This window comes from Phoenix dactylifera, chromosome 1 (assembly GCF_051530095.1).
Source record: "Phoenix dactylifera cultivar Ajwa chromosome 1, Ajwa_hap1_PhDact_Kaust_v1.1, whole genome shotgun sequence".
NCBI classification, from domain to species: Eukaryota; Viridiplantae; Streptophyta; class Magnoliopsida; order Arecales; family Arecaceae; genus Phoenix; species Phoenix dactylifera.
In genome coordinates this window covers 61740193-61751387 of record NC_143190.1, presented here as the reverse complement: position 1 = coordinate 61751387, position 11195 = coordinate 61740193, and the positions used below count along the sequence as shown (strand labels likewise).

Sequence of the window (11195 nt, the reverse complement as noted above, 5' to 3'; positions counted from 1 at the left end):
ACCCGTGCCTCCAGAATCTTAGTTGGGGGCTGGTCGGTTGCTGGGATAGGCACCTCGGCTGGTCGTTTTACCTCGTGGGTCGCTAGGTAGCATCGCCTTGCTACCATTTGGTCTCCTCAAACTTCGCCAACTCCTTGGCTGGTGGGGAATCGCATGAGCAGGTGGCGTGTCGAGACCACTGCTCGGAGGGCGTTGAGACCTGGCCTTCCGAGAATGGCATTGTAGACCGAGGGCAGACGTATCACGAGGAAGCTTGTCCCCACGGTACTTTCACGGGGGGCAAGCCCGGCTGTGACCAGGAGGTCGATCTCGCCCTCTACTGGGACCGAATCTCCAGTAAATCCAACTAACGGAGCATTCATCCTCCGTAGCTGCTCTTTTGTCATCCCCATTTTACAGTAGGTATCAAAATACAAAACATTCGCCGAGCTTCCATTATCGATCAAGATGCGTTTTACATCAAATTTATTTATGATCATGGAGATGACCACGGCATCATCGTGGGGAGTTTCAACTCCCTCTAAATCATTATCTGAGAAGGAGATGGCTTCCGAGGCGCGCAGGCGCTTCGAGGAGGTTCCTTCCCCTGAAGCTTCTCCAGCCGAGGCCCCGCCTCGGATGGTGTTGATGGTGCCGGCGATGGGCCTGTTGGCATTTGAACCTTCGGGCTGAGCGGTTCTTTCGGCTGGCTTCTTCTCTTCACGCCGGCCTCGCACGAATCGATCAAGCACCCCTCGGCGGATGAGTGCTTCAATTTCGTTCCGGAGCTGATAGCAGTCCTCGGTATCATGGCCGTGATCCCGATGATAACGGCAATACTTCCGGGGATCACGCCGGGTTCTGAAATCTTGTTTCGGAGGTGGGAGCCGGATGCAATCCCGACCCTCAATCTCCATGAGGATTTCAGCCCGAGGAGCAGTGAGGGGAGTATAGTTTTCATACCTCCCTTCGGATGCACGGGCCCGTGGTGGGAACCTCGGGCGAAGTGGTGACCTTTGCTGAGGCGGTCCCCGTAACCGGGGTGGACTCTTCAAGCGGGGCGAATTTTTAGCTCGACGCGGGGACAGGCTTCTGGGTTGGCCACGTTCCTCGCGGCGTCTCTTCTATTTCTTGGGGTTCTGCTCAGCCCCGCTCCGCCTAACAGCCACGGCTTCTTCAGCCTTGGCGTACTTTCGTGCCCGAACAAGCATCTCGGTGAGGTCCGCAGGGAAATTCTTCTCGATAGAGAAGAGGAACCTGTAAGACCGGGCTCCAGTTTTTAGTGCTGACATGGCAATTGACTGGTCAAGCTCCCGGACTTCCCATGTTGCGGCAGTGAAACGGTCCAAATACTCCTTGAAGGATTCTCCCTCCTTTTGTTTGATATCAAGGAGGGAGTCCGATGTCCGCCGCTGGGGCTGGCTGGCGGCAAAATTGCCAGTGAATTGTCTGCCGAGCTGCTCAAAAGAGGAGACTGTACTCGGCTTCAGCCCGGCCGGTCCTCGGAGTGTTGCTGGGAAGGCCTTACACATCATGGCCTCCGAGGCTCTTTGTAGGGCCATTAAGACCCGATAGCTTTCCAGGTGGTCGAGGGGGTCAGCCCTGCCGTTGTAAGGCTCCACCTGGGGCATTTTGAACCGCAGTGGGACTGGTTCGTCCTCGATCTCCGGGGAGAAGGGGGACTTTGTGGTGAACTCGAAGTCACCATCACGTCCTGATTTCCTTCCGTGGAGTGCCTGGATCTGGCGCTCCAACTTCTCGACCTTCTTGTCGAGTTCATCATTCTGGAGGACCGCTGCGGCGGTTCATTCTGGTGCAAGTTGCCCTGGAACCGACTCAGCCTCTGAAGGTTGTGGCCAGCCTCCAGGGCCTCTGACTGGGTGTTCTCTCCAGAGGGAGGCCTGGACTTGAGAGTCCTGGCCTTGAAGGGGGAGCCCGCTTGTAGGGGGCTCCGGTTGAACTGGAGCCGGAGGAAGTGGTGCCGTCGGGATGCCCCTAGGTTGCAAGCCTTGGACAGCGGTAGCCAAGGCTTGCACCTGTTGCACCAGGGCATCAAACTGCTCCGGCCGAACTTGAGGAGTTGTCTCGGCCGGAGGCGGCGAGTTTCGGACAGAATGTTCAGGACTAGGTGGAGGACGTCGAGAGGTGTTGGAAGCCCCTTTACTCCTTAGCTTCATGGCAGCGACTCGGGCCCTTCCTCTAGCGCCAACTGTTGCTGGAAATTGGACCCGGGGGCCGCTGCGAACCAAGGGGGGAGGAGCTCCGCCGCAGGGACGGTGGACGGCGGTGTGCCGGCTGGTGGCGTCCTCCTTGGAGAGAGAGAGAGTCCTGCAAAAAAAAAAGCCGGTGGCCGGGCTTTCCGGCGCCGGCCCTCCGATGCTTAAGTCAGAGGGGGCTAATATGTGGGGGGGAGAAAAAGAGAAGAATGTTTGTTCTTTATGTGTGTATTTGTGTTCGTGTTGGTCCCCTTCCTCCTTCCCCCCAGGTTCCCTTTTATAGAAGGGTATTTTGTTACCTGGGAGGTGACAAGGAATTTGTCCTCTTTCGTGATAATTGAGCACGATTTGGCTCATTAATGGCGTAGCGGAGAATAAGGCCGAATCAGACCGGAGTCAGGGAGTTGTCGCGGTTGATCAGACCCGTTGGAGTGGTTGAACCGTCGGCCGTGGTGGGCCTGGAGTTCGTAGATGGTGAGTGCATTAATTACCGAGTGAGCCGGCGGTCAGGGAGAGCCATACGCTTTGATGGTTCAGTGATCCGGAGATCATCTTGAGCCGTGTTCATTTAATGACTGAGTGCATCGGAGACCTGAGGGGGTCTCAAGCATTAATGATAGGTCGTGCCGAATACCTGCGGAGATCTTGTGCCTTGATGGCTTAAAAGATGGTGGCAGGTTGTAGTGGAGTTGTCAGGTCCCTTAGAGGGTTAGGCGGGGACTGAGTTTTTGGCTAAGGCACGGGCCCGGCCCGGGTTCCGAGCCGAGCTAGTTACCTAAGGGAGTGTCCTGTGGCGGGGTTGCTTCTGGTCGGCGCTTTCTGGTCGGCTCCTTCTAGCCGAGCGCCTCTATTCGGCGCTCTCTGGTCGGTGCTCTCTAGTTGAGCGCTGCTGGTCGGCGCTCTCTGGTCGGCGCTCTCTAGTTGAGCGCTGCTGGTCGACGCCCCTTTTGGTCGGGCGCCTCCGAGGCGGCATGACTTGGGTTTTTCCTCCAACAGTTTTGTAGGTCAAATCTCAATAATTGGATTAAAGAAAACGAGACGGATATTTGATCTCTATACTGGTTTAGCCGGTTAAGAGTTTTCAAAACTTTATGATGCTATCCTTCATATCCCGATATCTTGAAATATCCTCAGCAACTCAGCATCTGCTACCGCCTCCTTCTCCATTCATGATTCTTTCTCACTTCTCCAACCAAAACCCCATTAACAACCCAACGAAGTTCCTCCTCACCCAAAATTCCCCCTGAATGGAGTCCACCCAAAAAAAAATTGTAACCTTCCATCTCTTCCGAGTATTGCCCAACCATGTACGGACTTGTTTGATTCGTATGGTAAGAAGAAAAAAAATATGGTTTATAAAAAAATAACTCGGATTTAGTTGGAGTTTTCAAATAAAAGAGATAAAAAGTAATTTTAATATAGAATAAGATTTCATACATTATATGAAAAAAAAATCTATATAAAATATTGAAAAAGTTAGATTTGATTGAGAATTGTAATAAATTTTTCTTCAAAAAGTGCTCTTAAATTTTTAAATAGAATGAAATAAATTCTTTCCATGTATTAAGAGCATAATAAATATTTCTTTTAGCATGATTGACTGTCAAAATAATATTAATGATGCTAGAGGGATAGATCCTTTATCATTTCTTTGTTGAGGATGAATTAGAAAACATAGACATAAATCATGACAAATGAACTCAATTAATTTAGCACTGCTAAGAATCATGACAAATATTCTCACAAGAAAGATAAGCATGTGCAGATTAATTTAAGGTGTTGGTTCATTGAAATTTTATAAGATAGATACAACGACACAGCTATCTTCAGCAAGAACAGATGATGGATGACATTGGTGCATGTTAAGCTTCTGGGTTATTTAGTATAGTGGACCATAAGGACATCAGTAGGAGGCGAATGGTGACAACATAGTGGTTGTTTCTAATGTCCTTAATTTCACAAACATAAAAACCAAATTATTATCTATGCAGCACTATAGGCAATACAAGGATTCAAAAACTGATCTGTGCCAACTCTGCTGGACTGGTGCCAAAACAAGACATGCATGTCTCCCATCGTACCTTGGAGTATCATAGGGCATCAAACATGTTGGCCCTGCCTCCTTGTATCGAGACATGCAGGTCACTCTGTAATGAGCGCCTTTGTGTGTTTGGCTTGGACAGGAGATTTAGGAGGAGGAAGAGGAGGATGAGAGGGCGATTGGTAGTGGTGTCTTTCGATGGTGGAATTGAAGGGAAGAAATAGAGGGAATTGAAGAAAAAGGACAGCAAAACCTGCCGAACCGTTCAGTTTCCCCGCATCGGCTTAGCCCCATATATTTCCGGGGAGAAACAAGGGGGAAGAAAGAGAGAAGGAATATCTACACGAGGAAGGGGGAGATCTAGGGTTTTGAAGAAGGGACATTGATGTGAAAACTTATTTCCCACACTTTTTTAGTCTTAATTATTTTGTTTAGAGTGTTTTGTATGTTTTTACCTCATTTGTCTAGAATTTATGTGTCTTTTACATTTATTTAATTCTTAAAAATTATTGGTATTTTGTAGGTATTTAATTATTGAATTAGGTTGAAATTGGGCTGATGTGAAGAGGCAAAATTCGGGCTAGGCCTAGAGAGCAAGTCCTAGTTGGGCTGGTCTAGTCAAACCAGAATATTGTTCGATTTTTGGGTTCTAACTAGAGCTACAGACCTCAGTTTCATGCGTTGTTTGGCTTTCTGAAAAGCTAAGATGTAGGCCTAAAACTTTTATGAGATCCCAAAGCCTAGTTCTACCGTTTTGAAATTCAAAACTTAGCAGAAAAAGAGAAGTCCGAATCTATCCAAAGTTTACTGCATCCCAGACCCTATTTCGGTTTTCAGCTTGTATTTGGTGTTCTAGAAGTCAGAATAAAGCAAGTCCAGGTGCGTTGGAAATCTGAGAACGAGATCTAAAACTTTTGTGAAGGGTCCAACTCTAAAGTGTATCGTTTTGGTGCTCTAAATCCAGCTGGGAGTCGAGTAATAAAATCACCCTAGAATTCTGGATTTCAGCCAGCAGATACAGGAGAAATCTGTTTTAAAATTCAAAGAAAGAAGAATCGGTTGGGAGAAGAGGAGGGCCAGCAGACCTGAGGGGGATGGCAAGCAGATAAGAAAGGAGAAAACTCAGAGAATCTGGAATTCCGAGAGGAGGAAAAACCAGAAATTTTAGGAGGAAAAAAAAGCTGGAATTATAGGAGAAAGAACGAAGCGGAGGATTTTTGCAAATGCAGAGTTCTTTTCCTTTTTCTAATTCTTTTTATTTTTTTTAATTTGTTGAATTGTTATTAAGAATGTTGAATGTGAATTTATGTTTGAGAAATAATTGGATTGATTTATTAGTTATGATTTGCAAGTTTTCTTATCCTAGGGCTAGGACACAGTCATTGAATTTTGATATGAATTGAATATGGTTGTATTGAATATCCTTTGTTGATTGCAATTTGATGATTTCGATTTTCATTCTTGCAATTTACTGGCCATGAATTGCATGCTTAAGATGTTGAATGAAGTAACGAAAGTTGAAGTTCAATATTAGTTGGTGAATTTATCAAACATTGGCAGTGTAGTTTAGAAATAAATGCTCACCCCTGTGACCTACATTCAAGAATTTCACAGATCATAATGAATTTATATTAATTTCTATGATCACGAAAGTAGACATAGGATTAATATAGATATAGGTGTTATGCCTTGAAAGAGGATATCACATTAAAAAAAGGGATTCGGTCATTGTAATTAGCAGAATATTAACAATCAGATTTAAATTCATTGAAAAAATTCAATTGATGAAATCCAAGCCCTAGAAACCTTTCATATTTGATTTCTTAGGTTAAGAAATTGCAGTCAGTCACATCAATTTGGGGTCATCTAAATAATATAGAAAATTTATAAATTGGTACTTGAATCGCCTCCTTGTGGAAACGATACTCTTTTTGCCCTGTTCTACTTGTCACGACCCATGCACTTGTGGTAGAGTCTAGAGACTATCAAGTTTTTGGCGCCATTGCCAGGCAGGATTGTTTTTAATATCAATACAAATAATTTTCTGCATTAATTTAGACTGTTTTGTTCTTTTTGTTAATTTACGTTTTCTGTATTTAGTGTATGCCACGAAACTATGAGCTAATTGAGCTTTTTGATCCAGAAATTGATAGAACCCTACGAGCATTAAGGAAACAACAAAGATTAGAGCTAAAGCAAAAACAAGCAGTAGTCATGGCAGATAACCAAGATAACCAGAATAAAAGATTGTTGAGTGACTATGCCGTGTCGAATGTCAATGGTGCTCAACCCAGTATTGTGAGACCTACAGTCAATGCTAATAACTTTGAGATTAAGCCTGGTCTCATCTAGATGGTGCAGCAGGAGCAGTTTGGTGGAGGACCTGCAGAGGATCCACATGCACACCTTGCCAATTTCTTGGAGATTTGTGATACAATCAAGATGAATGGAGTTAGTTATGATGCTATTTGACTCCGACTTTTTTTATTTTCTCTAAAGGATAAAGCCAAGGCCAAGTTGAATTCCAAAGCGCCTAACTCTTTCACCACCTAGAATGCCTTGTCACAAGCTTTTCTGAGTAAGTATTTTCCCCTAGGTAAGACGGATAAACTTAGAAATGATATATGTTACCAGTTTTGTTCAGTTTGATGGTGAATCTTTGTATGAAGCCTGGGAGAGGTTTAAGGATTTGCAGAGGAAGTGTCCACATCATGGTCTTCCTGACTAGCTGATTGTACATACTTTCTATAATGAATTAACACATTCAGTCAGGATTACTGTCACTACAAGAAAAAGAAGCTTTGGCGACGCTTTTTAAGGTCTTTACCGACGCTTGTAAGTGTCAGTATATTTCTTCCTGACGCTTTCCAAAGCGTCGCCTATGTAAAAGTGGAAAAAATATTTGCCGATGCTTTCCAAAAGCATCGCTAAAAAGTCTTTTAGTGACGCTTTTAAGCGTCGTTAAAAGCCCCAGATTACAAACGTCACGCAGTTAGCGGCGCTTTAAAGCGTCGGTGTTTAACTGTATTTTTTTATTTAGCGACGCTTATAAGCGTCGTTATAACTATTTTTTTGAAAAAAAATATTTAAAAAGATTTTTTCCTTTTAGCAAGTTTTAGAGGTCAGAGGAGAAGGGGGATCTCTGCCGAATCACTATTCAGCAACACGCTAAGAGAGATGCGGTGATGTAGAGATTAAGCAACTGAAGTTGTAAACAGTTTGAAACGAAGGGGGAAAAAAACGAAGGAAACAAAAGCTTACAGAACAGAACATAGAGCAAGGGAACGAACCTAGGAGTGTTCATCCGGATGACGAGCTTCTCGTACTCATCCAAATAGGCACATTCCATCTCCTCTCCCTTCAACACCTCAAACGCCATTTCTCTGAAAAAATGAAACTCCCTACTCTGTCCTTTTGAACACTCCTTCCTCCCGCTCCGTCCGCCCCTTTCTCCCGCTCGAAGGCCCTCGCTCTTCCCTCTCGCTAAAGAGGTGAAGCCTCTCTGTGGGTGATGTCCGGATTTCCACCCTTGATGCGTTGGATTTCATCCCTAAGATAACCAGAAAAAGAAAAGAAAAGAAAAGAAAACTTCTTAGCATCAATAACTAAGAGAGATGGAGAGGAAATTGAACTTGGGACTTCTACTTACTTCATAAATCTGTTGTATGACAATAGAACTCTGCCTCTTCTCTGGCACCGACAGAACAAAAACAACCAAAAACACTAGTTAATCTTTTGGTTAACAAAAAAAAGCCACGAAGAGAAGCCAGGAAAAGAGGAGGGGAGCTGAAGATGAGGCCGCCTTCCATGGGGCCAGCCCACCAACCGCCGCCTGGTGTGATGGAGAGAGAGGAAGAGTAGTAGAGGCCGAGGAGGTCGGAAATGGAGAGGGAAGAGGGAGATTTGAGGAAGAGGAGGACTTGGTTGGAGAAGGAGATGGCTTCTTGAATCTGGAGATCGAGAAAGAGCAATGAAGAGAGGAGGGGAGGGGGGTGCGGCGGCTGGAGGGGTTAGGGATCGCTTTTGAAAGCGAGCGACGGAGAGAGAAGGAGAGGGGGTTAGGGATTTGTAAGGAAGAATGGGCCTTCGATGATGCTTTGTAAAGCGTCGTTCGGGGGGGCGGGACGTGGGTTTTTTTTTGGAGAAAATTTGGCCTTTGACGACGCTTTTGAAAGCGTCGTCATTTCAAAAATGGCCTCCGACAATGCTTTCAAAAGCGTCAGCCTTTTTTTATTTTTCAACGATGCTAGTTAGCGTCGTCTTAGCCCACGAAGCGCCGTCTATTGCTGATGCTTTTTAAACCATTGACAAATTGTGGTGCTAGACCAAAGCGTCGGCAAAAAAGCGTCGTTAAAACCCACTTTTCTTGTAGTGTATAGATGCAGTTGCAGAAGGTACTTTAATGAGTAAGCCAACAGAAGAGGCATATGAGTTGTTAGAAGAAATGGCCTCTAACAATTATCAGTGGTCTAATGAAAGAGGTATGCCTAAGAAAGTTCCAGGTATGTAGGATGTAGATGGCATAAACATGTTGAATGCCAAGGTTGATTCTCTGGTAAAAATGTTCAGCAAGCTAGATAATATGAATTCCGTTTCTAGTCCTGTATTGAGTTGTGATTGCTATGGAGGAGCTCACATGAGTTCTGATTGTATGCAAGTTCAATTTGTGTCTAATTATAACAAGCAGCAGCAGCAGAACAACCCTTATTCCAACACATACAATCCAGGCTGGAGGAATCATTCCAACTTTTCATGGAAAGATCAAGGTAACCAAGGTAGCAGTTCTAGACCTCCCCATCATCCTGGTTTCCAACCAAGACCATCCCAACCAGAAAGTAAGCAGTCTTGGGAGATAGCTATTGAGAAGTTAGCCAAAGCTAGTTCAGAGAGATATGAGAGACTGAAAGCAAAGGTTGACCAGTTGGAGAGTTCTAACAGAAATGTGGAGGTGCAATTAGGACAGTTAGCCAATTCCATCAATTCTCGTGGATAGGATAATTTGCTTAGTAAGACAGAGATCAATCCGAAGGAGCATTGTAAGGCAGTCACCTTAAGAAATGGTAAGCAACTTGGTCAGGTAAGTGGTGAGACTGTAGTTGGTGATGAAGTAGATTATGAAGAGGTGAGCAAGAAGGTCGGTGAAGAAGTTGAGGACCTAGTCAGGACACCATCCCCACTACCACTAGTCGAGCCTTATATTTCTCCCATTCCTTTTTCTCAAAGGCTTAAGCAGAATAAAATTGATCAACAGTTTGAGAATTTTTTGAAAGTGTTTAGGCAGCTTCACATTAATATTCCTTTTGCAGATGCTTTAGCACAAATTTCTGCATATACAAAGTTTTTAAAGGAGATCATATCTAAGAAGAGAAAATTGGAAGATTTCGAGATCATTACCTTGATGGAGAAATGCAGTGCCAATATCCAGAATAAGCTTCCACCAAAGCTAAGAGATCCAGGAAGTTTTTCTATTCCTTGTACTATAGGTGATGTTGATTTTTCTAGAGCTTTGTGTGATTTAGGTGCTAGTATTTCACTAATGCCTTTATCTGTGTCTAGGAAGCTTGGATTGAAAGAGTTGAAGCCTATTACCATCTCTTTGCAGCTAGCTGACTGATTGGTCAAATATCCTTTGGGTGTTCATAAGAATGTGTTGATCAAGGTAAAGAAGTTTATCATTCCAGTTGATTTTATTGTGTTGGAGATGGAAGAAGACACCGAGATCCCTATCATTTTAGGCCGGCCCTTTCTAGCCACAGCTGGAGCTATCATAGATGTTAAGAATAGTAGGCTGACTTTGAAGATTGGTGAAGAAAAGGTAGAGTTTAATTTATTTGAAGCTACTAAATTTTCTTCTTTTACTGATCATGTTTTTCGAGTTGATGTTGTAGATGAGTCGACCAGAAAGGTTTTTAGGGCTGAAAATACTAAAGAACCTCTTGAGACTTGTTTAGTGAGTGCAGGGACAAGTAAAGATGATAATCTAGAGGTTGCAAAAGTGGCATGTGCATTAGAGGCTATATGTCCTAAGTCGAAGCAGAGAGGTATTCATTTTGAGGATATCGGCAAAGGTAAGCCACCCCCTCCCCCTTCTAATGTGCAAGCACCAGTTCTGAAGTTGAAGCCATTACCCTCACATCTCAGATATGCATTTTTAGGTGAGAATAATACTTTGCTTGTAATTGTGAGTGCTTTTTTGTCTGATGAACAACTTGACAAATTGATGCGTATTTTGAGATCGAAAAAAAAACCATAGGATGGGCTATATCAGACCTTAGAGGAATTAGCCCTTCATTGTGTATGCATAGAATTTTAATGGAGGGTAACTATAAACCTATTGTTGAAAATCAGAGACGGTTAAATCCTAACATGAAAGAAGTAGTTATTGCTGAAGTTCTTAAATGGTTAGATGCGGGGATTATTTATCCTATATCTGATAGTTCATGGATTAGTCTAGTGCAAGTAGTACTTAAAAAGGGTGGGATGACTGTGGTGCATAATGAAAATAATGAATTAATTTCCACTAGGATAGTAACTAGGTGGAGAGTCTGCATAGATTATAGGAAACTTAATAGTGTTATCCGTAAGGATCATCTTTCTTTACCTTTTCTTGATCAGGTGCTTGAGAGACTTGCTAGGTATGCGTATTACTTTTTTCTTGATAGTTATTTAGGGTATAACCAGATTTCTATATCCTCCGAAGACCAAGAAAAGACCACCTTCACTTGTCCTTATGGTATTTTTGCATTCCGTAGGATGCCTTTCGGTTTGTGTCATGCACCTGCTACATTCCAACGTTGCATGATAGCTATTTTCTCTGATTTTGTTGACAAGATCATGGAGGTTTTCATGGATGATTTTTCTGTTTTTGAATCTTCTTTTGATAGTTGTTTAGATAACTTGTCTCGAGTTTTGCAGCACCATGAGGAGACCAAGTTGGGCTTGAATTGGGAGAAATGTCA

At 43.8% G+C, this 11195-nt stretch overlaps 1 protein-coding gene and 1 non-coding gene across 2 annotated transcripts; one reads left to right on the top strand and one right to left on the bottom strand.

Annotated features, from left to right (window-relative positions):
- Nucleotides 1-6843: 6843 nt before the first annotated feature.
- On the bottom strand, nucleotides 6844-6954 carry LOC113461145 (small nucleolar RNA R71). Its single transcript, XR_003383212.3, has one exon. It is a non-coding gene; the product is annotated as a small nucleolar RNA R71 (small nucleolar RNA).
- Nucleotides 6955-8764: 1810 nt separating this feature from the next.
- Nucleotides 8765-9850, top strand: LOC120110395 (uncharacterized). The gene is made up of 2 exons (XM_088714686.2): nucleotides 8765-9184; nucleotides 9230-9850. The coding sequence occupies exons 1-2, from the start codon at nucleotides 8765-8767 to the stop codon at nucleotides 9848-9850; spliced, it is 1041 nt and encodes a 346-aa protein (XP_088570812.2).
- Nucleotides 9851-11195: the final 1345 nt, after the last annotated feature.